General features: G+C 52.8%; 1 protein-coding gene across 15 annotated transcripts in view; it reads right to left on the reverse strand.

Moving 5' to 3' along the window:
* Window positions 1-2,160: 2,160 nt before the first annotated feature.
* Ptprf (protein tyrosine phosphatase receptor type F) overlaps window positions 2,161-26,945 on the reverse strand; it is an 82,606-nt gene continuing 57,821 nt past the window's right edge. For 2 of the 15 annotated variants that reach the window (XM_031378415.1, XM_031378414.1), the window contains 24 exons: window positions 25,376-25,681; window positions 24,586-24,779; window positions 21,844-21,870; window positions 20,353-20,470; window positions 19,697-20,275; window positions 18,927-19,024; window positions 18,491-18,744; window positions 18,312-18,405; window positions 17,510-17,728; window positions 16,994-17,148; window positions 14,370-14,485; window positions 11,855-11,887; window positions 10,934-11,031; window positions 7,586-7,709; window positions 7,285-7,460; window positions 6,488-6,607; window positions 6,107-6,261; window positions 5,740-6,025; window positions 5,480-5,658; window positions 5,131-5,257; window positions 4,770-4,895; window positions 4,397-4,551; window positions 4,178-4,313; window positions 2,161-3,829 (listed from right to left, as the gene is read on the reverse strand). In XM_031378415.1, coding sequence (XP_031234275.1) covers window positions 3,761-3,829; window positions 4,178-4,313; window positions 4,397-4,551; window positions 4,770-4,895; window positions 5,131-5,257; window positions 5,480-5,658; window positions 5,740-6,025; window positions 6,107-6,261; window positions 6,488-6,607; window positions 7,285-7,460; window positions 7,586-7,709; window positions 10,934-11,031; window positions 11,855-11,887; window positions 14,370-14,485; window positions 16,994-17,148; window positions 17,510-17,728; window positions 18,312-18,405; window positions 18,491-18,744; window positions 18,927-19,024; window positions 19,697-20,275; window positions 20,353-20,470; window positions 21,844-21,870; window positions 24,586-24,779; window positions 25,376-25,681 — 3,944 coding nt within the window. In that variant the 3' untranslated portion in view covers window positions 2,161-3,760. The remainder of the gene's footprint in view (window positions 3,830-4,177; window positions 4,314-4,396; window positions 4,552-4,769; window positions 4,896-5,130; window positions 5,258-5,479; window positions 5,659-5,739; window positions 6,026-6,106; window positions 6,262-6,487; window positions 6,608-7,284; window positions 7,461-7,585; window positions 7,710-10,933; window positions 11,032-11,854; window positions 11,888-14,369; window positions 14,486-16,993; window positions 17,149-17,509; window positions 17,729-18,311; window positions 18,406-18,490; window positions 18,745-18,926; window positions 19,025-19,696; window positions 20,276-20,352; window positions 20,471-21,843; window positions 21,871-24,585; window positions 24,780-25,375; window positions 25,682-26,945) is intronic. The other 13 variants (XM_031378418.1, XM_031378416.1, XM_031378420.1 and 10 more) reach the window with 9 other exon arrangements.

Below are 26,945 nucleotides of genomic sequence, written 5' to 3' on the forward strand. Positions count from 1 at the left end.
CTCTTCCGTCAGGTCTATCTGGGATGAGCATTCTGGTTGCCATGTTGAGACTGAGCTGGCTTGGACAGGCTTGGGAACAAGCAGAGCACGTAGACAGACGGCATGCTAAGTGGGAAAGGATGGCTCAGGGTTAGGCATGGTGGCTCATGCCTGTAACCCCAGTGCTCAGGAACAGTCTACCATGAATGTGGAGCCAGCAGGAGATACTGGGTGAGACTTGTCTTCACTGCTGCAGGGCCTAGTGTATGGCTTGGGTCAGAAGCAGTGGGACTGTAGACAGACACACGACGGGCAGGGTTCAGTGTGGAATAAGAGTGTACAGGAGAGATTAGCAAACTTAGTGCCTAGGGTGCTAAACTCTGCAAGGGGAGACCTCTGAGGGGCAGGCTCGAGGGTAACAAGGGAAGGGTGTGGCTCGTTTGGTAAGAGTGCTTGCCTGGAAACCAGGAAGCCAGAGATGGTAGTTACAGCCCTGTGATCTCCGCATTTGGGACATGGAGGTAGGAGGGTCAGAAGTTCATCCCAACGTGCATGAATTTGAGGTCTGAACTATGAGGCCCTGCCTTTTTTTTTTTTAAAAAAATGGGCATAGTGGTACACACCTTTAATCCCAGAACCCAGGAGGCATAGGCAGGCAGATCTTGGAGTTTGAAGCCAGTCTGGTCTATATGGTGAGTTCCAGGCCAGGGCAGCCAAAGCTACATAGTGAGACCCGGTCTCAAAAAACAACCCAGCTGACACAAAGTACAGTGGAGATTTGATACTGTTGGGGACGGAGAAAAGATTTTGAAACAGACACTAGTGTGTGTGGGTCCCAACCCTGGTGCTTAATCTGCCTATGGTCTCTTTGGTAGAAGCCCTTACTGGTTAAGGACTCGCTGATCTGCGTGGATCCCTGTGGTTTATAAAGCGCTGAGTGCTGTGTATGTGTGTGTGTGTGTGTGTGGTGGGAGCAGGTCTGCATGCTGACTTTCCTCAAGAGTAGGCCTGCTTGGCATTTACTCTTCCCTTGACATCTCATGGTTCGATCTTTGATTTAGCAAGTAATTCTTCAAATCATCCCATCAGAAATCATGGCACACGGGTTGCTCTTCTCTGAACAAATACAGATGGATTGGGCACTAAACTAAACCAAGGAGGGGCTGGTTCTAGGCTTGGTCATTGGGAAGAGGGGTGGGTGGGGGTGGGAGGGTGTTGGGTGGGTGGTAGTGCGGTCGTGGGGGACTATTAACCCTGGAACAGCCTGGGGCCTCTACTCAAGCTGAGCCAGGACAATGCAAGGCAGGTGGTCTGCAGGACATCTACATCCCTTTCACAACCAACTCAGTTGGTCTGGTTCCATCCACTACCCCCTTTCCAGCCTTAGCTTGCTGTGGCATAGGCTTCCAATCCTTTGCACGGGTCCTTCTTCCACTAGGAACTCTCTCCCCTGCTTTTCTGTTTGTTTTTGTTTTTGGAGACAGGGTTTCTCTGTGTAGCCCTGGCTGTCCTGGAACTCACTCTGTAGACCAGGCTGGCCTCGAACTCAGAAATCCGCCTGCCTCTGCCTCTCAAGTGCTGGGATTAAAGGTGTGCGCCACTACTGCCCAGCTCTTCCCTGCTCTTAAAACTAACTTCTACTCACCCTCTAAAATCACCAAATGCAACCACCACTCGGCTGTGTGTGACTTGGGTATTTCTCTTCTGGTTTGTCTAGGATGCTGAGGTCAGGCAGGGTCAAGGCTGCAGGGTCAGTGAACCCTCCTTGCTGTGTCCCTGAGCCTAGGGGGGTCTCACTGTGTGCATCCAATACCCACATGGCAAGAATTACAAGATTTCTTACTGATCAACTACTTCCATATGGTCACTTTCTAAGTCCACAGGGCTATTCCATTCCTTATAGCACGGGAGAGGATGAAGGCAGTGATAGTGTGTTACATCCTCTATTTGTGAATCCACAGCATCACAAGGTGGAGAGAGACGAGGGTCTGAGAGCCTCTCCACAGCTACAGCTCAGGCAGGTGGTTCCATCAGGCAGCCATGGCTGGAACCTGCCCTGTCATAGGCACTCACTCAGGTGGGGCCTCATCCTCCTCTTGGGATGGACTCCTCAGAAGCCACCCTAGCCAGAGACTTAGGATCCCACACTCTAGACACAGCAGCTGAGACAGAGGCCCGGTGTGTAAGAAATCTTGATTATTCAAATTTATTACCATCAAGAAGTATGCAATGATGCTGTAGTTTTTCTTAACAAATAGAAAACAGACTGTGTACAACAGTGAACTCTACAGCACTAGCATCCACAAGGTAAAAATGAATGTTTCATCCAACACCACCAACCCCGGACTGTTGATCTTGACTTAGCCTAGCTATATCTGGGGACGTCGGTATCGAGTCCCTCGGCTAAAACAGCTATGCACCCTTCCCCGCCCCCACTTACCTATCTAGATAGTGCTGCCCAGAGGAAGAGACCCTCTCCCTGCCCCTCAGCAAGCTGAGATAAGAGGACTGCGTATAGTACCATGGATACAAGTCCAGTAGTCTTGTCACATTGGTTTGTGAGGGCAACTTGAAGGAGTGGGAAGAGCGGGTCATGGGGGATTTGAAGACAGCTGCAAACCAGGAGAGAAAGCATCTGTCCTGTTGAGGACAGACATGTGCTACCAGGCCCACTGGCCTAGACCTGAAGGGCCAGCCACGCCCCCGCTTGGCCCTGAGGTGTGTGGGGCGTGGCACAGGCCCTTACCTGTGCCATTCATTTACCGAGGTGGCCAGAACCCACAGCCTACAAACACCTGCCACACTGCGACGCTGGGGATGATAGCGACTCTGTGGGCCCGTGGCGAGCCCCAGGCACATTGAATTGCCTCCCACTTCAGATCTGAAGTAGGGGCCAGGGGATGAATCTTTATTTCTTTTCTTAAAAAAAAATATTTTTATGTTTTTTTTTTTTTTTAAATTTTTGTTTTTTTGAACCTTTGCAAACACGATGGTGACGAGGAACGCCTTGCCAGGCTCCCCCAGACACGTCTGTGGTTGTAGGCTATGAATGTTAAATGCACACTGGGGATGTGTTTCCTATCGACTCCCCGCCCACCACTGTCTGTGGGGCCTAAAAAAAGGCTCTCAAGGAAAAACAAAACCTAAAACAAACAAAATAAAGTGTTTCCCTGCATTTGGCTGGAATAGGATCTCATCTGAAAGGCTGGAGGACAGTAGGAGCCATGCTGCCTCCCGGGGCCACAGCCGACTTGTTCAGGTAGGGCCCTAGCTCTGCTCAAGGAAGGTGTGTACTGGGTCCTTCCGCAGAAGTTGTACAAGAAAGGATCCAACGTGAACTCAAAAAGGAAAACAAGTTTAAGTCCCAACTCCCACAGCAGCCCAATCTGCAGTGAAAGATCTGCAAAAGGAAAGTCGGAGGAAGAGGCTAGGACCCGCAGTCTACCCCGCCTAGTGTATAAAAACTGGGGGCTTTGCCCCCTTCCCCACCCCATGAGAAGCATGAGAAGCGCGGAGCTGAACGGACAGCTTGAAGCGGGGCTCCACTTGGGCCCGGTGGACGAGGGCCCAGAGCCAGGCTGCCAGTCCGCCTACTTGCCCAGGTGTTCTGGGCTCTCTGACTGGTGTGGCAATGTTCCCGAAATGCTGTGATCCCAGTGGGCTGTGCTCTGCCGGCAACAGCATCCGTGCAGGAGGGCTGGACGATGGTCGGTATGGCTCAGAGGAGCTGGGTCCCCTCCGGAGCCCCTCAGGGGAGCATCGGAGGAGAGGGGAGCAGTAGTTACGTTGCATAGTGATCAAAGCTGCCGAGGTATTCCAGGGCCGCACGGTAGCACAGCTGGTATTGGTCCTTCGAGAAAGAGGGAGGGCTGGTCAGTGTGAACAGTGCCAGTAGCTATTCCAAACAGAAGGGCACTCACGCTGCAGCCAGTGGCCCCAGCTGCTGGCTAAGAGCAGATGCTGGACACAGAGAACTGCCCAGGTATTCTCCAGCTGAAGCCTTGAAAGGCTGTTTCTCCTTTTTCTCTCTCCCAGACCTCTGCTACTCAAACCAGGCTCACACGGCTTACACAGACTGCTACGTCTAACCCCGACCCCATAGGCAGCATGACACACTAGAACTCAGGAAGGGTTTACAAAAGTAAGGGCACACAGCTTGTCGGGCAGACACTTGGGTCCTTCACTCTGCTCTGCGTACCTCTGTCTGCACCATTGCAGGGCGCTGTGTGCGGAGGGTCTTCACCGTCTGGAACATGTCAACCACACCCTCGTACCGCATGCGCTCCAGGACAATGCTCAGGGTGATGAACACACCGGTGCGGCCCACACCAGCACTGCTCAGAGAACGGCTGTGTCAGGAGTCCTGCTCCCTCGCACAGTCGACTTCCACCCCATCCCTCCACGGGGACTGTCCCACCTGCAGTGCACAGTGATGGGCCCATCCTGTCCAAACTGCTCCTTTGTCTTGTGCACCTGCCCGATGAAGTCGATGAAGCCTTCACCGGTTTTGGGTACTCCTTGCTCTGGCCAGTCTGTAAACTGGAACTGTCGGATTGTCCTTGACTGCCCATCCTGGGAGAGAAAGTCAGGGGTCAGAATTAAGGTTTGTACCTTAGGCCCTCTAAACCAGGAGCACAACCACACAGGGATACACTCACAACAACACTCTAGGAGTAAGGCACAGAACTCAGATTCAGTGTGAGCTGCAGTGTCTTGGGGCAGACAGACCCACATGTGCTCAAGTAGCGCGAGGGACACGTTTATGTGCATATTCTTTGGCTGACACTCACCCGGGCATCTGTGACTTTGAATTCACGCAGGATATACTGCGGCATGTTGTACTCAGCCATCGGGTCAACAACAAAGTATTGATAGCGAGCGGAGCGCTCTGCTGGCCAGTACTGGTGACATTTCTCCTGTGGACAGAACCAGGCACCACGCCCATGATCAGGTGGGGAGGCCAGGTGAAGAGAATACCATGTCTCAGAAAACTTTGGGACAGGGTGCCTCCAGGGTTGGTAAAAGGGTCTGAGGCTATGCTGATGGGAAGCTGGGGTATGAGAGCAGAGAGTAAAAGAGGTATGTCTTTCCCAAGGGTAGCTGGTGTCCTCCCTGGTATGAGAAGGGCCCTAGGGGAAGGGGTGGGCTCACCCTGCCCATCTCCCGAAGCTTGGTCAGCATGACGATGATGGTGGAATTGTGCTCCCATAACATGCGCCAGAAGTCCTCGGTGCTCTCTGCCAGAGGCCCCTGTGTAGCTATGTAGGCCTTCTGCTGTCTGGGTGACATAAGACTTGACATGCTGGAGGTGCTGCTGCCCCGCCCCACCTATCCCGACACTGCCTAGCTCCTTAGGACCCTGCACAGAGAGCAGCCCTCCTCCAGGAAGCCCTCACTTCTGTCCCCAACTCAGTCTGATCTTTTGGATTAGCTCACTCTCCCAACCAGAAGCAGACCAAGGTAGCAAAAGGCACAGCGGGGCAGGGAGAGGCATGCCAACCTGTAGCCATCTAGAAAGCTGGCATTGATGTAGTCAGAGCCCTCCACACCACGGATGGGCTGCAAACACACTCGAGTCAGCTCATAGGGCATGATATTCACCAGGCGGTTCTTAAACTTGTTGCAGGGCAGGTTGGCACTAATGAAGCGAGATGTGTGGGCCTTGGAGTTGGCCAGCAACTGTGAAGAGGAAGGGTTCTGTCAGGTCTGGCTTCCTGCAAAGAGGCTTCCCACAACCGAATCAGTCCCCTGGAGTCCCACCTTGAACTCGAGCTCCATGGCAGTGACACTCTCCCCCGGAGGCACTTGGCCTAGCTTCTGGATGTGGGCATAGAGGTTTCGAGCAAGCACCTCAGTGTGTCCACACATGGCAGCCTCTAACAATGCCTCATGGATGAACACATACTGGTCCTCTGTCTGCACCATGTAGTTCCTTTGTGAGCGCATGCATGTCACGTGGCCATAGATGTCAACCGTCTTCTCGTGCTTCATACGCTCCAGCATTGCATCGATGACAATAAAGCAGCCTGTGCGGCCCACACCAGCACTGAGGAAAAGAGCAGAGCTTGGGGTTGGGGGTCCCCTCATCTCCAGTCCCTCTCCTCTGGTGGCGGCGCTGTACTCTCACCTGCAATGCACCACCATGGGACCTGCATCTAGTGGGTTACAGGCCTTGACCCGTCTCAGGAAGGCCAAGATGGGAGTAGGGTACTCAGGAACCCCGTGGTCTGGCCAGGCCATGAACTGGAACTGACGCAGCTCACGCTTCTCACTGGAGCCACTCTGGGAAAGGTCAATAGAGATAAGAAGGTTTGAGGTTTGCCTGCCATAGACCCAGGGAAGGGGCCAGACCAGCCACTCTCAGGTGATACCCAGAAGCCACAGCAGTCACCTGACACAGGTCGTGAGAACCCCTCATACACCTCCCAGGCCCTGACCCCACGGCTGCTCATAACATTCATGCTACAACCTAAGTGACAGATGAGCACTTGGGCACTCGGGGCCATACCTTATGGAGAGCAAAGGTGCGCATGGTGTATGTGGCCAATTCCATAGTGTCTACCAGGGTCACCTGAATTAGGCCATAGGTCTCAGTGCCACGGGCTGGCCAATACTGATCACACTTTACCTGGAGGGGGATGGGCAGGACAGGGGACAAAGTACAGGTGACAATGTTATAGGATCTCAAACAGGCAGAAGCAGGGGAAAGCAGGTCCAGCTTACCTGGCCACACAGGCCTCAGCTCCCTCCGAATTCTCACTTCCCTCTTCCTCACCAAGCCTCACCACTCTAAGCTACCACCTCATTCTAAGCTGCCCTCATTGGCTGAAGGAGGACCATAATTGAAAATTATTTATTCAACACCAGATCGCACCAGGCACATTTTCTGCCAAATTTACCCATAACGTTTATGCCCCATTTTCAAGCTCTGTAAATTTTATGTTCCAGTCAATGCTTCACAGTGCAAAAGCAGACATCAGCAGCTCCTTCCACTAATTAACTTAGATGTGTGAACACCCCAGGAGCATTCAGGCATCTGGGGAACATGTGAACACCCCGGGAACACCCCACAAACTGGGGAACATATTAACATTCCAGAAAATGACAGCATTTGGTGAAACATATTAACATCCCGGGAACCCATAAACACCTGGGAACACCCTACGTTACATCCCAGCAGTTCCCCTGTATCTAGGGAATGAGACAATACTCCAGGAAAACCACAGCCCCTGGGGAGTCCCTTGAAAACATTCACAGAAGGTGGTACCCAGCGCCACCAAGTCATTTCCCATCCATTCTCCTCACCCGGGATTTCTCCTCTAGCCTGGTCATCATGACCACTGTGGCTGTACGCTGTTCCCACACCATCCTCCAGAAATCGCCCATGGTCTCAGGCAGCGGACCCTGTGTGGCGATGTAGGCATTCTGCTTTCGGTAGCCATCAATGTAGTTGGCATTGATGTAGTCACTCCCAGGAACACCTAAAGATGCAAAGGGATGTGAGAGCAGTATCCCAGGGCCCTGGGCCAGCCCACCGTGCTCAGAGCATTCTGGAGAGCAGGGCAGAGGACAGAAAAGGGCAAGGGGCAATGTGCTGCAGGCTCACCATCAATGGAAGTGAGGAGGACTCGAGAATGGTCATAGGCAATGACATTTGCATAGCGGTTCTTGGGCTTGTTCACCTCTGAGTTGGAATTCTCCCACGTGAACTGCTGTCCAGGGTCAATGGACTGCCAGAAATGAAAGAAACAGGGAGAGTGAGGGCCAAGTCAAGGGATGCCTACCCATGGTGCTTTGTAGTTGAGTAACACCTACACTTCCCAGCCACATGGCTGATACAGCCCAAATCTGGAAACAGACAAACTGAGGACTCAAACTTCCATGACAGCCCCTTGTAGAGTGGATAAGGAGTGGGTGGGTCATGGGACAGGCCCTGCCCCAACCGGTGGAATGAGATGATGATGATGATGATGACGACGACGACGATGATGATGATGTGGCGGCCACCTGGGCCATGCTGGAGGCTGTCCATGGATACAGGTCCATGCAGCACGCTGCCTAACTCTCTTATCCATCTCTGGCTTTTCCTATTCTGCACCTTCCCTGCCCTCCCTGCGGGCAGCACCTAAGCTCCCCTGCATCTCCTACCTGGCTCTCTTCTCACTCTACATCTTCATTGCTCAGGAAATGCTTGCTTGTTTGGATAAGGTCTCTTGTATACCTGTCTAGGTTTGAATTTACTACCTACCATGCAGCTAGGGATGGCTCCAACATTCTTATCTTCCTACTTTCATGTTACGTGTGGGCGACCAGTAGGATGACAGTGTGTGCTACCCTGTTTATGTGGTGCCAACAGGTGGTGCCAGTGCAAATTTTTGGTGAGTACTTTACCAAATTAGTTTCATCCAGAGCCTATTCACAAGATTTTTTTTCTTTTCTTTCTCTCTTAAAATGCATGTGTGTACATGTATGTGTTTGTGCACCCATGTAGTAGACAACCCTAGAAACACCCTCTGCCTTCGAGCCAGGACTTCTCAGTGGCCTACCGTTCACCAAGTGAGCCAGGCTGGCTAGCCAGTAGTACCATGGTGGCTTCTGTCTCTACTTCCCCACTCTGGATTACAAGTGGCCATTTTACATAGCCATACCTGCAATCTTCACCATTTGTAATCTTCATTGACTGAACCCCCATTAGCGACCCCCACCCCATTCACAGGACTCTTATGCTTACATGCCAGAGCTGCCCCTGGACATCTCCATGTACAAGCTTCATAGGTCTTTCCATCCCCGTCCTTTTAAAGGCCAGATCATCCGTTCCCCGTCAAAGCAGGCTCTGCTGTGACCTCCCTCTCAGTGGACAGCACTAATCACTGACCCAGGAAGTCCAGCCAGGTTTGAAGTCCACCTTAGAAATTCCCCAAGGCCCCTCCCATTGCTCACCATGCCCTCACACTCCCTTCCTCTGCCATTTTCAACCTGCTGCCGCTGCCAGTAGCTAGCAGCAAGCTCCACTTGGTACCTCTAGGCCTCTTCTCTTGCCCTACTCCAACCCACTCTGTCCTTCAGCCAGAACAGTCTTTCAAAAAATGCAGATCTGAGTATCAAATTCCTGCTCAGATGCTCATGATTGGCTCAGGGCACAAAAATGCTAACAGCTACATTTCTGTGTGAGCTCATGGTGTGCTCAGCACTGCTCTAAGCCGCTGTGTGCATTTCTCTTTCTCTTAAGACAGGTTTGAGTTATTGTCCTTACTTTGTGGATGGACAGAATCAACGCCTATATCGCAGTCTCCTCCACTTTGGTCCCAGCCTCATTATTCTCGAAGGAAGCTGGCTCATCTTTTCTGCGAGGCCCCACCCACTGGACACACCCACCATTGTGTTTGCTATATTTCAGTCTCACAGCACCGATCACTGCCTGTGTTTCTCAGTGACTGTGTCCCAAGGCCATCTATTTCTACATGCCTAAATCTCAGCAAAGGGACTGGTACACAGTTAGATGCTAGCAACAGTCTGACAAATGGCTTATAGACCATGAAAGAGAAAGTTTCAGGAGAGCCCACAATAGATCTGGAGGCTTTTAGGACAAAGAAGGCCCTTTAAAGAAAGCTCAGATGGGAGGGATGGAGGGGGAGGTGGCAAGGTGGCGGATATGAGCAGGGGCTCTGGGTACCAAGGTGGACAGAGCCTTATAGGAAGGATGGCAAGGTGTGGGTCAGGACAAGGGTGAATATTGGTAAAAAACAAGGAAGGTTTCCTTGTCCAGAAGCCAAGCTAAATCCAGGATGCCCACCTGACAGGCTCTGCCTCTACAGCAGAGGTGGCATCGTTGCAATGTACAGACATGCTCATCCATCTACCTGCCAAGTTCAATTTTCTTCTTTGGAAGCCTGGCCTATTGCCTTTAGGATCTACCTGGCCTACTGCCCTTAGAAGGGCAACTCCGGTACCCAGGGATATATCCCACAAACATAACTCAGGAGTGGACACCTGACTAAAAGAGAGCAACCCCCTGGGTCCAGCTGAACAGATCCATCCATCAACTGTCCATCAGTCATCCTCCGAGGACTATGCCAAGTGCTGGCAAAAGAGCAGCCGACACAGTGGAGAGACAAAGAAAGGGGGTCTCCTTATCACTTTCTTTCTAACAAGGCTCCCCTGACTGGATGGCCTGGGGACACTGAACTGTCCCTGACAGAGAGCTGTGGGTGGGCTAGGCGCTCACTGACCCTGAAGTCTGTGCTCCTAGCAAACAGAGGTGAAGGTCAGAGGTCAGAGTGAGGCAAACACTTGGAGGACTTCCCAACTCCCCATCTATGAGCTATGTGTTTCTGCATGTACTTGTGATCACATGTGGAAGCGTGATGGAAGCCGGGCTGAGGACAGCCTTCCTGCCTCTCTCTGACAATGGTCACCATGTGAAGACTCAGTAATACTGTTATGCAAGACTGAGGTGTGGATGGTCATGAAGCCAGCACAGGCCAGGTCTGGGTGGCAATCTTGGCTCCACTACTCCGCAGCTGTTTGACTCTAGGTAACTCACTCCCCTGTTTCAGTCCTGGTCTCTGGTATATAAGACTGTGACAGTACCACTCCATGGGGGACCAAGTGAGAGGATGCTGTCCAGTACCTGGTAAGTGCAGGCCTATTCTTATTGGAGATTGTGTATTATAGCCATTGTTACTAAATCATTGTCTGCTTCTGTAGGCACGGAGACATCTGCCTGGGCACCTAGCAGAGCCTTCTGAAGCATGTCCTAGGGTGACCACCAGAGGGCTATGGTGAGCCTGTGGGCTGAGCCCAGCACCTAAGAAGGCCGATTCCTCAATTGAACTTTGCTATCCATCTCCCTGGCCTACATCGCAACATCCTTAACCCCAGCTGGGACCCACGGCAAAACAAAAATGGACTTGGATAGACTGAGGACACATAATGGGAGTGGTGGGTGTCTCACCTCATACTCCTGGGAGAACTTGAGGCCATCGTTGGCTTTGAGGCGCTCGATATTGTCTGCCAGGTCAGTGATAGGGATGGGCGGGTGGTCTCGCATACCTGGGGGAGGTGGAGCAGACACACAGGTGGCATTAGTGCAAGTTCTGAGCAAGGTGGTAGAGACAGCCCAAGGCATGTGTGAACATGTGTGATCATGAGGTACTCGGCACTGGTGGCATGGAGACAACAGTACATGCAGCGGCGACAGGAATGGAGAACACACAGTGGCTGGGCATCAGGGGAGGCTGGAGAGGGAGGCGTGTGTACTGTGAGCACGCGGAAGCATGTCCAGATGATCTGGTGCTGCACGGGGACAACAGGGCTCTCTGCCTGCCAGGTCTACCCTAAGAGGAACAAGAGGCTTCTTCCCACGAAGATGGGGCTGCAAGCTCAGGGACGTGGCGGCAGCATGACAGGCTGGAAGCTGGACTCTTACCACACCTGTCTGAGATAAACCCCCACCCCTCATTGATGCCAGTCACCCCGGGAGATTTGGTGACCCTGTCACCCCGGGCACCAAGTGTATGGGCGGAATGGTCATGGAGTGCAGAGACAATGGCAGAATGGCATAGAAGTAGGGAGAGAAAGAAGCAGAGATGGAGAGGAAGATACAAAGACAGGCAAGGGAACAACAGGAGTAGGGACACAGAGGGGTCGGACGGAAACCAGAGGTGGCAGAGACAAGGAGATAGGGTTGGAGAGATGACACTGGAGGAAGCCAGGTGGGCACAGGAGGGGACAGAGAGAAGGGAGAAGGCCGGGAGTGGGGGAATAAAGGCAAGGGAAAGAGAACAAGGAGGAAGGGGGGAGACGTGAGGAAGTAGAAGGATGGAGACACACTGAAGCCAAAGTGTCCCCGAACGTGGGAACTTTGAAAACTAACTTGAGATATTCGGGCAACTGGGGGCACTGGAACCTGCAGAGAAAACAAACCAAGAAAACAATGGGACAGGAGCAGAGCTCAGGAACTCTCTTTTGGGCTCTGCAGTTCGACACTGAAGGGACTGTAGGTGAAGGGCAAGAGGAAGGGGCATAGGTGGAAGTACGGATCAGGTCCTATTATAAGTGCACATGTCTTCCAGTAACACAGAGAGTCCCCCTCCCCCGAAGAGAGAGCTTCCAAACACCACAGGTCTAAGTGGCCTCTTGAGACCCTATAATAAATGTCAGTCCAGCCCAGCTCTCAAAATCTGACCTTGGCCATTTTCAGATGGTCTCCACACTGGAAATGAAAAAAATCCTTTAAAATCTCATGTTCCTCCTTTCTCAGGGACGTCATGTATCCATGCTATCCTTCACACACTGGTATCTGAAAGGGGCTCTGCATCCCCTTTGCTGCTCTTCAACCCACGGAAATACTCTTGCCTGAAGGCTGGGTCCTACACCCCAAAGCTATGGGCCCCACCTTCTCAGTATCACACTACCCTAGCACTGGAGACAGGGAGCCTTTCTGCCTACACCTGTCTGCATGCTCTCCTAACACCATACCATCCTGCCGCCATGGGTTCCCTTCTCCTTCCTGCCCATTCTGAGCTTTGACCACTGCCTGATCCTTGGCACCACTCATACTGGTAGCTTCCGGGCTGAAGTCAGCACAAAGGTCCAGAGACAAAGGCCTACTGCCACTTGGATATCCTCTATGGCAGCAGCTACAGAACTGCCTTTGCATCTGTGTGTGAGCTTAGCTTACCTTCTGCCTTAGCACCTTCAGCTTCCCAGAGCCTGTTCTTCTCCTGCCCTCCCTTTCCTACCACGAAACTGCCTGGCTTCTTCCCCAGGGGCTTGCTCTCCACAGAAGCAGTCAGTTATTTTTACAGCAGCCCCGTTGCTCCTCTGATGAAGACCTTCAACAACTCCTTTGGTCAGTCAGGATGAAGTCTAAGCTGTTCAGGGTGCCGGGCACAGTCCTGGTCAAGAAGGCCTAGCCCCAGTTACCTCTTGGCTCCAACGCTGTAGAAATACCCTACAGGGGTTTAACTTGATGTACACACACTGTGCTTCTACTTAGAGCCACCTTCAACCCAACTCCTATATGGTGCCCATGAAGCAAGGCACCCTCTGAGAACAGCCTCCTCTAGTACCCCTTGCCTTCCTCACAGATCCATTCACTGGGTCCACACAGCACACCTTCTCAAGACACGTGTCTCTGGAACTCAGTCCCCATGCTGTAAGGAAGTCCAGGCTACACAAAGAAGCTAGCTCGTCAACTACCTACCACCTGAACAAACCACCCATGGGTTGGCAAACATTTGCTACCAACGGCCAGAAAACAAGTACTAAAGGCCTGTAGACATCCAGGGTCTCTTCTACCTTCTATTTGTCAACTGACCTCTATAGTACAAATGTTCCCAGAAATGAATGGGTGTAGTGGTGTGCCGGGCAAATTTTATTTATAAAAGCAGATAAGCAGGCCGTATTTGGCTCCAGGCCATAATTTGCCAGCCTCACTTTAAATGATTCTAGTTCCCAGCTTTCAAATCTTCCGGCTGAGGGCCTGGGTATTTCTAGAATAGACACTGATCCTACCGTGCCCTGTCTGAATTCCTGACTCATAAAAACTGTGAGAGAGAATACATAATTACTGTTGTTTTAAGCCTCTAAGTTTAGGGTAATTTGACGTGCAGTGATAACCAACTCACACATACGCAAACCCTCTGTGTGCACACATTACTTCACTCACTCATTCCATTGTTGTGTGCTCACTGGCATCCAACGAGAATCTACCGCATGATAAATACAAGGATAGGGTTGAGCAAGCCAGGTCCTGGAGCTATAGCTACAGAGACTGTTGCTCTCTGAGAGATACCTCTGGGGTACAGGGAAGGAGTGATATTCTAGATGGAAGGACCAGAGCAGCTCAGGGGAAGGGACAGGTCTTAAGCTTGGAGCTGGGACCCTACATCCTTGGACAATGAGCCTGAAATAGTCTTCAGGAAGGGTCAGGTGTGAGCCCCTCACCTACCATTCTGTCTGCTACAGCTTCTCACTTCTAATACAGCCTGGGTGTGTGTGTGTGTGTGTGTGTGTGTGTGTGTGTGTGTGTGTGTGTGTGTGTGTGTGTGTGTGTGTGTGTCTGTGTGTCTGTGTGTCTGTGTGCATGTAAAATGGGCCAGAGAGCAGATATAGAGACTGACCACTTGTGTCAGAGCTGTAGGCTTCGAGAGGTCCCTTATAGTCCATATTCAGAGACTGGAAATACACAGGGATCTCTGTTGTCTCTAGAAGTCTCCTAGCCTGTCTACTTGTTTAATATGGATGCCTCTATCATGTCAATCCAAAGCGAACAAAAGAGGAAGAGAAGCAGCCAGAAGTAAGCATGCATTAAGGTCTTTTGGTGGGAGAGACCTATGGCCCGTGGGACTAAGCTGGAGGCCAAGAGGCTGAGGGATCAGTCCTACCTGGGGTCTGGTAGTTAAGCCTTCGCATCTCCACGGGGTCAGAAGAGTGGGCCAACAGGGAGTCCTTCAGCCCAATTGACTGCTCATCCTTTGATGATGGGGAGTGTGTTCTCTTCCTAAAGAAGCAAGAAGAGGCTAGTGAAAACTGGGAGCACAGGCAGCTCCCATGGCCACAGATGTCTCCCCACCACCCCACCTTATCCTGGGATCTCTGGGTGTGAGCCAGGGGCAGAGAAGCGTCAACATGAGAGAACACAGGGTAGGGCTGGGGCAGGGAGACAGCAGGTGTGGAGTGGGCACGGGAGCAGTGAAGCGAGGGAGGAAGGTTAGAGAAGCTGGTGGTTCCTCTGGACAGGAGGCAGGTCACTGCTGGGCAGTGGCTGCTGTCCTGAACTCGACCACAGCTGAGGCAGCAGAAACCACCACGAAAGAACATGCACTGGCACATAAAACACACAAATATCACAAGGGACTGGGTCCCAGCTGCCTGGCTCTCAGGGCGAATATCCAGAGTAGCAGGGGAGGGGCAGGAACCGCAGGGCCCTAGCCAGACAGAGTCCTCTCTCACTGGTGTCAGCTTGCCCATTGAAGGAGGACAAGGTCAGAGACAGACTACTGGGACACCACCTGCAGTCCCTGCACAGGAGTGTCTGGGGAGAACTTGGAAATATGCCCACACATGTGTGCATCAGGACCTTTCCCTGCTGCTCTGCCGAGTGCAGAGATGGCCTCTTGTAGGAATCAGTTTGGAGAAATGGGAGCCTAAGGAAGGTTCTGGAGAGCTCTGTGGACTCAGGGAAGCAATGAGGGCTGCAGCGCGCACATGCTCCAGGGAGGAGCATCTTCTGCGGAAGGTACAGAGTTGGACTAACAGGAGCGTGACAGAGCCTGCACCTCATGCCCACGAGGATTCATCCAGAACTGCAGAGCCTACTGTGCTGAGCAGGCAGCTTGCTGATTAAAGCCACAGGCTAAGAGGGTTCAGTCAGAGCTCCACCCCTCCCTGCAGGCCCAAGATGTGCACAGGGATAAGTAGAGGGGGAGGCGTGTACAGAGAGAAGGAACAACTCCTACCTTTCTTGTTTACTAGGTCCCGAGAGACAGGCAAGGACAGAAGAAAGGAATGGTCATTGTTGCTGCTGAGTACTCAGCCCTCACATGACAAGGGAAATGTGGGATCCTGAGAAGGTACCCATAGGACAACTTCAGGGAGTTCACCTCTATGTACAGACATTAGAGCCCAAGTGGGGATGGCGAGGTTAAGTGGGAGGAGGGACACTCCTTAGTGCCACCTATAGGTCTGTCCACTGCCAGAGGAAGGAGTGAACTTGCCAGGAAGGATTATGGGGTCCAGACAAGGGCAGGGTAATGAGAGGAAAGTGGGTGCCATCATGAGGAGACACATCTCACATAGCACAGGACATATTCACCAGCCAGCCATGGCTAGTTGCTGAGGCCCAGCACATATCCAGTTGGGCACTATGGGTGAGATGAGAGGCTGTATAAAGACGGGACCAGGAGCCAGAGATTTCTGAAGCACCAGAGATAGAAGAAAGAATGTGGAGTGAACAGCTGCCAGGTGAGGGGGCTTCGGGGGCTGGGGGTGGGCACTGAGGCAGAGCAGGAGCCCAGGGGCCAAGGGACCGTATTTATTTGGTGTAATGATGTCAAGGGAGAGGCTAAAGATACACTTAACCAGGCATTTCAACCATCAGGCTCAAAGGTTAGGCTTTTAAAGAACTTTTAAGTTTTTGTGGTACTGGGGATTGAACCCAGGACTTTGTACACACAAAGGTAAGCACTTCACATTGAGCCATAGCTCCTCACCTTAAAAAAACAAAACAAAACCAAAACCAACTTTTTTTTGAGATAGGATTTAGATTAGCCCCCAGATCCTGCTACCTCAGCCTCTAGAGTAGCATAGGAAACAGACAGAGGCAGGCAGATCTCTGAAGCCATCCTGGTCTACACTCTAGGGAAGTCAAGGCTATACAGTGCGACTCTGTTTTAAAAATCAGAAAAAAAAAATTACATGTGTGTGTGTGTGTGTGTATGTGTGTATAATAAATAAAATTGGGGATGGCCAAATAAAATATCTGGAAGTGGCTTGGAAGGTGAGAGGGCAGTGGGGTACCTCCAAGGACAGGTGTGACAACCACCCAAGACAGGTAAGTGTTAGACAGCCATAGCTATAATGGGTCTTTAGTAAATGTCTGCTATGAAAATACTCATGGGGATGTGGGTGTGCAACTCCACCTGGACCTCTAGTGGGCCCTAAGGAGAGGAGGCCGGATAACCAGCCAGGACTCAGTGGCCGAAGACAAACGCTTACAGCAGGAGACCAGGAAGCAGTGGCTCCTGAAAACTGAAGATGAGACAGACACACTCACATGCACAGAAACAGAGAGGGGCATGCCTCGGGACACACATGGTTCACTTCAGCCCTTCTTCATAAAGGCGGACCTGCACAGATGTGCACACACACAGACACACTGTTTCTGTCCATCCTGGCTTCCCAAGGCACCCAGGGGCCAGGCAGAGATGGCCCACTTAACAATGCACCAGAGAGTACCAGAGAGGCAAGAGGCAGGTTCTGTCCCCCCAGAACCAGGCGTGGCACTTACCTCTTGAACAGGAGGATGGCGATGACAATGAGTATGATGAGAATGACCGCCAGGACAGGGCCTGTCACCCACAGCATCTCGGGCTCCTCCTGCTGCTGAGCTGGCGTCACCTGGACTACAATCTCGTCCGAGTAGGGACTGGAGGCATAGCGCTTCTGTGGTCCAATGAAATAACAGCAAGAGCTATGAGCACAACAAGAAAGCCCCCACCCTCACCGATCAAACCCAGAGGACACTGAGACCAGGCTACATAGGGCCGACCCAGGCTATAAGATTGACTTGTGGCAGGTCAGCAGGACCGGGTTACTGAAGCCGCGTTAGTTCTGGTCTTTACATCCTGAGGCCTAGTGACATGGGATACCTAGTATAGGTCTTGGTCCTCAGAGTTGCCCTAGTCCTAGGATGCTGGAGACTGAGGATAATGCAGACCTGGGGTCTCCTAAGATCTAGACTGGCCTAGTCTTAGATTAATCCTGGGGTATCTGTGTTCTGAGAGTCATGCCAGCTCAGACCAACCTGGTCCATGGGTTCCTTGAGGGAGGCGAGCACAAAGCACTGGTAACTCAGATCTGGAGACAGGGGCCGGTTGTAGAAGCCACGGTAGTTCTTCTTGTCCCCCAGGGTGAAGGTCTCAGGGAGCTCATCCACTTGAGCTGCTACATAAGGCTTCAGCCGCTCTGCTTGGCGCCGGCGCCTCCGCTGTTTCTCCTCGCCCTGCTCGATGGCCTCCAGAAGCTGGCAGAGGAGAGCACAGAGTCACACAAGGCCTGGGAGCATCCGTCCCTGGGGCATTAGCTACTGAAGCTGATATAAGGGCTCCCTCTCCCTAGGGATCCCCATGAGCCTGGCCTGGCCATAGCCATTACAGGATACTTCCTGACATCAGAGTGGTTAGCCTCTAAGGAAGGGCCTCATGAATAATCTCACCCTAACCAGAGAAAGCAGTTTCCACATGAGCTGTGAGGAGGAAACAGGTGATTTCTTGTGTTCAGGAGAACTTAGGCTTAAGGTGCGAGCCTTCCGTGGGCTCTACACCACAGGCCTCTGAGGTCCACAGGGCTCAGGACACTGAGAGCTGCAGAGATGTCTCTAGTGACTCCTATACCATGGGATTCTTACCAAACACCTCCAGGGAAGTCACTCCTGGAGTCCAAGCCCTCCTGGAGTTTTTAAAATCTACTGGGGATTCCCCTCAGAGTCCCTCTCCTGAGAGAGGGAGCGACTGACAGCCACATTCAGACTTCTGGGGCAACACTCAGGGAAAGATGGCCACTGCCCACCCCGTGGCTGCCCTCGATGCTGATCTTCCCCTAGGCACCTCGTCCAGCTCCAACTCCTCTGGTGTGTTCCATCTTGGTGCCAGCAAGTTCCCGCCCACACGGTCAATGGGCACCACCACGATGTAGAACCACCTGTGTGGACAGAGCAACAATTAGAACCTTCATCGACTGTTGCTACGATCCCAATCTGTACCAGCCTCCAGCCTCCTCTGTACACCTGACTAGTGAAGGGTCCTGCACTTGAGGCATGGAGAGGGAGAAGCGGCCATCCTCTATAAAGGCGGAGGCAGGCAGTGGCTTCTGAGGCAGGAGGTCCGGGGCAGTGCGGATGGACACCAGGTGCTGTAGGCCCCCGGCGCTACTGCCACGATTCATCAGGACGAAGGAGTACTCCGTGTTGGGTTGTAGGTCTGCGATCAGCTTCCGCATCGAGTGCCCGTCCACCTCCACGCTCTGTCCATTGTACAGGATCTGTAGGGGAAAGAGAAGCAGCTAATGCCTCTGGGTGAGAACCCCCACCACAGGTCTCCAGGGCACAGAGGCTGCACGAGGATCCAGTTCACAGACACATGTCTGTGTGCACTGGGATGGGAATGGCAATGCAGAGCAGACGTTGGGGGAACCCTGGTCTAGGTTGGCAGTAATCTACCCACCTTGAAGGGCACAGCTGACTTATAAGAGTCAGGGACCTCCCAACTGAGCAGCACAGATGTCTTCATCGCAGCGGCCACACGGAAATTCTTGGCAAACACTGTGGAAGCATGAGGAGGGAGTGAGCTCTGTGGCTGGCTGGGCTGGGGTGAAGGGGCCGGAGGACATGGCAATGGCTATAGCACAGGTATAGGGGAGGGAGGGGATATGGACTGAGGGTGACAACCAAGTACCCCCAGGCAGCTTCACATTGCATAGTCCAGCTCCTAACCCAGGCTCTTCCACAGTGAACACTGAACCGGCTGGGGATGCCACTGTGCCTGCGGTCAGATCTCCGAAAGAGTATGGGTGAGAGCCGCGGCTCAGACACGGGGTCAGAGTAGCCAGGGATTAGTGGGTTGTGGTCATGAGATGTACGTGGCCACACGGTCTCTGGATGTCAGTAGGTTAGGCCCCAAAAGATTAGTGCTATAGACCAAAGGAAGCAAGCTGCACACCCTAGAAGGTGATGTAGCAAAAAGAGATCAGTGGATCAGATCACAAAAGACTGGAAGGTCACGCAGATAGGTCAGTAGGTCAAGGACAGCAGAGGTCAGGGCCACACACCCAAGAATGTGGTGCCTGTTCATTAGAGGTTAGCGGTCATGAGAGCGTGAAGTGTCACACAGCAGAAGCTGGTGGATCAGTTGCGAGAGGTCAGTGGGTCAAGAACAGCACAGGTCCCTAGGAGCAGTCACACTTGGGCAGCCAATGCCATGACCACAGCACACACCTTGATCCATGGGCATGGTCCGGGACTGGATGCTGGGGCTGAGTGGGCCGGCGCCTTTGCTGGTATGTGCACGGACCTTGATGTCGTAAGTGGTGTCCGGTTTGAGACCCAAGAGTGTAAGGTGTATGTCATCAGTAGCATTCTGGAGTTCAAGCTGGCTGTTGATGTCACGGTAGACCACGGTATAGTTGGTGATGCGACCATTCCTCTCCGCCAGCACTGGCGGGTCCCAGGTCAGTTCAGTGGTTGACGTGGTCAGGCCTGTCACTCGAAGGTTTTGAGGAAAGCCACTGGGCACGTCCTCGGGGGTGGTGATCTCTTTCTCAAACTCTTCACCTGGGCCAGCCCGGTTCTTGGCAGCGAGCCGGAAGATGTAGGTGGCCCCTTTGTGCAGACCGGTGACTGTAAAATGCTGGTCATCCTTGCCAAAATCTATGGTGTTAGGCCGTGCCTCGTCGGCCCGCCGGTATTGTAGACGGTAGCCCAGCAGCTCTCCGGGCAGCTCCTTGGGCGGGTGCCACTGCAGCAGCGCCGTGTGCATGGCCGTGGTGCTGACCATCATGGTGGGCCGTCCTGGGACTGAACAGCACGCACTGGGCTCTGGTGCCGTCCTCCCTGCTGCCCACCCAGCTTTGTCCCTGACCCCTCACACTCACCTGCCCCTGTTGTAGTAACCACTTTGGGCTTGCTTCGGGCACCATCCCCCTTAGTGGTATAGGCAGCAACGGTAATGGAGTAGGTGGTCTCAGGGGTGAGGCCACTGATGGTGGTTTCCTGAAGGGGAAGGGGGAAAGGCAGGTCCCATCATACTGCGTGAGAAGAAGTTAGACTATCAGTCACCTGAAGACTGTAGCCTACGGTGCCCCAGGTACATGGGACCAGGGTCTTGAGAGGTGAAGCTGGGCAAATCCTTACTCTGCTAGAGGCAGGACAGCCAGGTGGGACGTGGGCTAGGAGCATGCCACCCACCCCAGAAGTCCCAGGCTTGGGGCAGACTGCTCATTCTTCCTTTCAGAGGACGAAGGCTACATACACTGTTACTTTCACTCCATTGTGCTTTAAGTGACACCTCATGTGGTCTCTACACACTGACAGAACCTTACAGGCACCAGGCACCTTCCATGCCTCTTGGCACATAAATCCATACAGACTACTGTCCCTTTTGAATTGGCTGGTGCATGGCCACTTATAGACACTAGTACACACACACACACACACACACACACACACACACACACACACACACACACACACACACACACACACACAGAGTGAGTGAGAGAAGAGTACAAGCGCCAGATAAAGGAGAGGGCTAAAGCACAGCACTGTCAGTTAGAGTGACCCCAGCTACTCCAGTGAGTAGAGTGACCCCAGCTACTCCAGTGACTGTAATATCCAATCCCTCCTGAGACCACAGAAGAGAGAGAAAAAGACAGGACACAGAATTCCCCAAACCCAAGAAGACATCCCCCTCTTGTTTCCACTGATGCCCAAGAAATGAGCCACTCCACTTCCTTCTACCTTGGCATTTCCTACCCACACACCCATCCAGCAAAGGCATCATTTCCGTACATGTGGAGAAACACCATAGGAGACCAAGCCACGCCACACAGAGAGGAGGAAGAGGAGGAAGTGAGGGTACCACCATGGAGTAGGCATAGGGCTGCCAGCACCAGCCTGGTGTCCCTCCAGCTCTAAGCCTCAGGTGGAGCCAACTGCAGATGCCAACAACCCTTTGGAGGGCCAAGCTGGAGGGTCTCCCAGGGCTTGGGCTCCAGCAGTACCAGTGCTGGACCTGGCTCCCAGTGCTTCTCCCAGCCTGGGCCTGAGCAGGTGATTTTTCACTCTAGGGATCAATAAGGCCTAACGATCGGGATTGGATTTAACTCCATCCCTGTCTGGCCAGAGCAGGGGCCAGGTCCTGGTCGATTGTGAACATTGGCCTCAAATTGCTGCTCGACAGGCGAGGAGTACGGATTAGAGGAAACGCCAATCACTGCTCAGCCTGGTGCTCATGTCTACACGCCAATTTTCTCTGGATGTGGCTGGTGCCCTGTGGATCTCGGCAACACAGGCTGGGAGAGGGGGAGTGTCCCATGAGCCCAGCCTGACCCAGTCTTGCCCGTGCTTGCACACCTGTTACTTACATAGTCCTCGGACTCCTCTGGTCTCCACTGACAGCGGGAGGAGGAGAAAAAGGGAGACAGGACGGTGAAGGATTTGGCCCAGAGAGGACCTGGCCCACAGAGAACTGATAGATAGCTCTCAAGTACCCACTGAGGTGATAGCCCAGGACCAATGCCCACTCAAAGACACAAGTCCCTGCATCATTGAGCACCAACTGTGCCAGGCCTGTCGAGGGCAGGGAGACATGGTGGACTATCAGATACAGATAGCCTTGACAGCTGAGGCAGAGGTGAAGACATTAAGGGATGTCTGCAAACCCTGGTAAGTGCTTAGAGTCCCAATGTCCTGCTATGGCTGTTCAGCTCTACCTACCTACCTACCTGCCTACCTACCACCTACCTACCTACCTACCTACCTACCCACCCATCTACCAATCCTCCTCTCAGCTGAGACACTAAATTAAAGTCTCCTGAGCTGAGTGTCCTAGAATATAAGTGCTGGACTTATTACTGGAGTGGGCCAAGAGTCAGGCTTGCCAGAGAGATAATAAAGGCTAAGTAGGCAGCTGAGAGCCTGGGCATTACCCCAGAGCCACAGGGAGACCTCACACCCCTGATTTTGATTCTACAGGTGCCTGGAGCCAAAATAGGAAAACTAGTTTCTTGGCTGGCAGTGGTAGATTCTAACACCGGCATGCATTGGTATGCTGGGTGAACAGGTCTATGGACCGAGGACTCTAATGTGAAGCCTTGTGGTCTTGAAGCTAGGAGTTGGCTAGTGAGGGGCAGGCTGTTTGGAGTCCTCTAGCCAGATCACCCTCATATAGCTGGTCTGGCCTGTCCACTAGCCTGGTGCTGGAGTGGCCTAGGCACCTGCTATTCGAGCCAGCTCTGTCACAAAGTCTTTGCGACAGAATATAGAGAGGCTATAGAGTTCTGGAATGATCATGTCTACTTTGCAGAGTGGGCTGGGACCTGGTCTTGTTAGGGTTCCATACTTGAGGGGAACCCTGTGTGGAGTTATCACAGGGAGCCCCTCCCACGTCAGGTAGTGAGAGGAGAAAGACAGAGGGGTAGGTGGGAAAGGAAGAGGCTGAAAGAGGAGTAGGGAGAGGAGACAAGGAAGGGTGACAGAGAATAGCTAGACTAAACTACAACAGTGAGAGAAAAGCCAAAAGAAAGGGACAAAAGGAGGTGGAGGGTGGCGAGTCTCATCTACAGGGAGCACAGGGGAGGCGGGCTGGGCTGTGCACATCTGGTGGAGATATACATCACATGCTTCTTTCTGATCTTATTGAGGCCCTGGGCTGCACAGATGGTTCTATTGGGTGAATAAGGGCAGGCTGGGGTGTCCTTGACAAGAGTCACACAGGGGATACCTAGGCCCTGGGGCCAGGCTGGATAAGTTCGCCATCTGGTCTCCCACTGGCCCAAAGCAGAATGACACAGTCCCAGGGGGTGGGAGGCTACAGGGGCAGGCCTTGTCTTCCATGGCCTCCCTGGAGCCTGCTTGGGTATACTCCTTGTAAAAAGCACAAATATGGGGACAATGTCCCTGATCTTATTACCCAACCCCCTTCAAACTGTTGGGGACCAGCACACAAAAACTACATGAAGTGATTTTCCTGGATCCACAGTGGCTGCAGCTGTGGCGCCAGACTCCTAGGATGGGAGGGGCTGGATCAAGTCATTCTCTGGATGTTTCTGGGCGGGTGTGTCTGCTGAGACTTTGTGAGGAGCCCTCAACCTGCCCCAGGAATGCAGGCTGGTGAATACACCCACCTCCCCCACCCCTGGGTCCTTCAGCACAGACAGGTTGGGAGAAGAAAGAGGGCACCCTCTGGCTCGGAGGGTGGAACCTAGCCAAAGGTATGAAGGCAGTTTGTCTGTGTGTGGGATCATCCCTCAGCACAGCCTGCAGAATATGGGGTTCTCACTTGGTTGGGGAGGGAATCTAGGCTCTTTCTGTTGGGACTTGGTGCTGGCCCAAGAATCCTCAGGACCTGGTTCAGGACAGGGAGACCAAGGACAGACAACACAGTTTTTCCAATACTTGATTAGTCCTTTCCCAGGGTAGAGACTTGGCCTCCTATCCAAGCCCTGCCACCCACATGTTGGCTTATTTAGCTATACATATAACCTCACAGTGCTCGGTGCTCCTTTGATGGACTAGCAAGGTGGGGGTCAGAATACTCCAGGGATCTCACTGTAAGCCTGAAGGCAGAATCCCTGGGAACACGGAAGCTTCTAACAGGAAAGGGGTGGCAGGCTCAGCCTCGGACACTCAGCTTGATTATTTGCAGAGCTTTGCCTCCGTCACTGGCTTGAGGCCACGGAGGATGGAGAAAAGTCTTGTCTGCCTCTGGCTGTGCGGTACAGAGGATACTCAGAACAGTATTGCCTAGGACAGCAGTTCAGCTCAAAGCCACAGCAAATGTGCTTTCTGCAAACCACACTGGATGAAGCCAGTGTGCAGGGAGCCTTTGGAAGTAGTAGCCCTGTGACTGCTACCTGGGTGGAGCGGGTAGCGGGACCTAGGTTAGCACAGCTTCAACAATCCTATCAGAAAAATGAAGTCTTTCTGGAACATGGGCCTCACCTCCCGATCTCAATAACTCCTGCCCTGCCAGACCAAGGCAGCTCCAATGACCATAAAATGCACAAACACCTCTGAGGGTAGGCATTGGAGGAACAAATCTGGGCTCTAGGGAGTCACTGTGACACACTGGTCACTGTTTACCCTGCCACCCAGCACCGTCATACCTGAGCCTCTGCCAGCATGACATCCTGGATGATGGGCTGGCCTCGGGGTTCACCATTCTCCAGCCGCACATAGGTGACCTGGTAGCCACGAATCTGTCCGTGCTGCTTGTTGGGGACGGGCAGCTTCCAGGAGACATGCACAGCAGTGGAGTTCAAAGGCTCAACCTCCACCTTCCTTGGTGGCCCGCTAGGCACTAGGGGCCAGGCAGAGGAGAGAGTCAGAATGGGGGAACTGAGCCTGGCTTAGGCATGTGCAGCTAACTTTAGGGCCGTGACTCTGCACCCACCCCCTTGGGAAAGGCTCTAATGTTGTTTTTGTGGCTGGCTGATTTGCCTGCTGTGGGCCATCCCCATGAACCCTTCTGGCAGGGCTACTTATTCATGGGGAACATAGATGTGGGGAATAGCCAGAGGTAAGGTACCACGCTTTCAACTACGTAGGCTCACACCATCTGTCACAAATGTCGTTAGTATCCAGCCAAAGCCCACTTGAGTCCCTTGCACTCCTCTTCCCAATCCTGACTCATATTAGCTGGGGCTGTTGCTTCTGCCCTAACCCTTTACAGTTTAAGGCTTCAGCTATCTTAGAGACGGCCCAGAAGCCAGGACCTGGATACGAGATACCCCACCAACTACATCGCCCCAGAGTTTAGACCATTAAGCCCAAGTTTACAAAATGAGTCTGTCTGGTCCTGTGGAGGGAGGATCCTGGGTGCTTGGCAGGCAGCCCCCGATGGCGTGCCTCCCACTCCCGCCCCACCTCATGACAGTGCTACCCACTGCAGCCTACCGTCCTCATCGGTGCGCACCAGCACCGGGCTGCTCTCAGGGCCAGGGCCCACGTCTGTGTGTGCCCGCACCCACACCCGGTACTCTGTCCACTTCTCCAGGCCCAGCAGGTCCCAGCTGGAGTGCTCACGGCTGATGCCATCCACCACATGCCGTTTACGGTCCTCGCCGTCCACTGCCTCATAGGCCACGGAGTACTGGGTGATAATGCCGTTGCGGCTGTCAGCCGGCGGTGGAACCCAACTTACCCGGACCGTGGTGGAGCCCATGCTCTCACATGTCACCTTCTGGGGAGGGGCGGATGGGGCTGGGGAAGACAAATGGGGGGAAAGCAGGCAAATGGAGGGTGGGGATCACAGGCACAGTGACCAAGTAACAAGGGACTGGAGACTCACCCAGCTATCCTGAGGCCCTCTAGGCATACTGCTGCTGAGACAGCCTAACTCCCTCAGAACTAGCTCTCTACTGTTACACACACACACACACACACACACACACACACACACACACACACACACACGGTATGTGCAGTGTCTCGCACGCACATATGGAGTTCTAACAGCGTCTCTCCCATGCATATGCTGTCTCACACAAACATGGTATCAAGTATATATATATACACACACATACACACCAGAACACTCGGAGAATATAATTCTCTTCTGGGGATACGTGATGCAAAGGCCTCCTTTGGTTTAAGATGACCTTAACCTGTGCCTGCATGCACAGGGCTCTGTGCTTAAGCTCATGAAAATCTGAGGTTAGTCACAGGGATGGCTAGTGGCCTCTACGGTTTGGAAGGAAGTATTCAACAGATTCCTTATGAGGTAGAAGGCAAGTGTGTGCTCTCTTTGTGACTGGTGACTTTTCTAGATACCACACCATTACCAAGACAGGGGCTTCCTTTTACCTCAAGCTTGCCACTCGATGTCTGTAAGTTCAACAGCCCCCAACTCACCAGTGCTGGGAATGACCTTTAACCTCCCCCCTGGGCACCCACCTCTTGTCCCAGCATTCTACTGGATCACATCACCCACTTCCATCCATACAGCCCTGAATATTCAACCGTGACTTAAAAGCGCCCTGGCTTATCAATTCTCACCAGTGCCCTACACTCACTTCCTTGTCTTTGTAAGTGTCTGTGGTGGATGAATATGTGTATGTATATGTGAATATGTGCATCTGCCCCACAGATTCCCACTTCAGCCTCCTGACAGTGCTACTGCTAAAGTGCATATGTGACCATACTTTTTTAATGTAGGTGCTGAGGATTTGAACTCAGATCTTCATGATTACGCAGCAAGCTCTCTTACCTGCTCAGTCATCCCCTCAGCCCCCCGTTTCCCACCAGTGCTTGACCCACACTAGGTAATGGATACTGCAGCACTGAGGCAGGCAGACAAGGCACCTCCAGCTGGCTCCCTCTGGGCTCTATGGGCTACCTGCTGAGGTCTACTTGATCTTACTCACTCTGCCACTTTACAAATAATGCACACAGCTCCTAGAACTCCAGCTCCCTTTGCCTATAGGCTTGCTGCCTGCCTATAGTACCCGCTTCTAATTCCAGCTAC

Source organism: Mastomys coucha, unplaced genomic scaffold, assembly GCF_008632895.1.
Source record: "Mastomys coucha isolate ucsf_1 unplaced genomic scaffold, UCSF_Mcou_1 pScaffold18, whole genome shotgun sequence".
Taxonomy (NCBI): domain Eukaryota; kingdom Metazoa; phylum Chordata; class Mammalia; order Rodentia; family Muridae; genus Mastomys; species Mastomys coucha.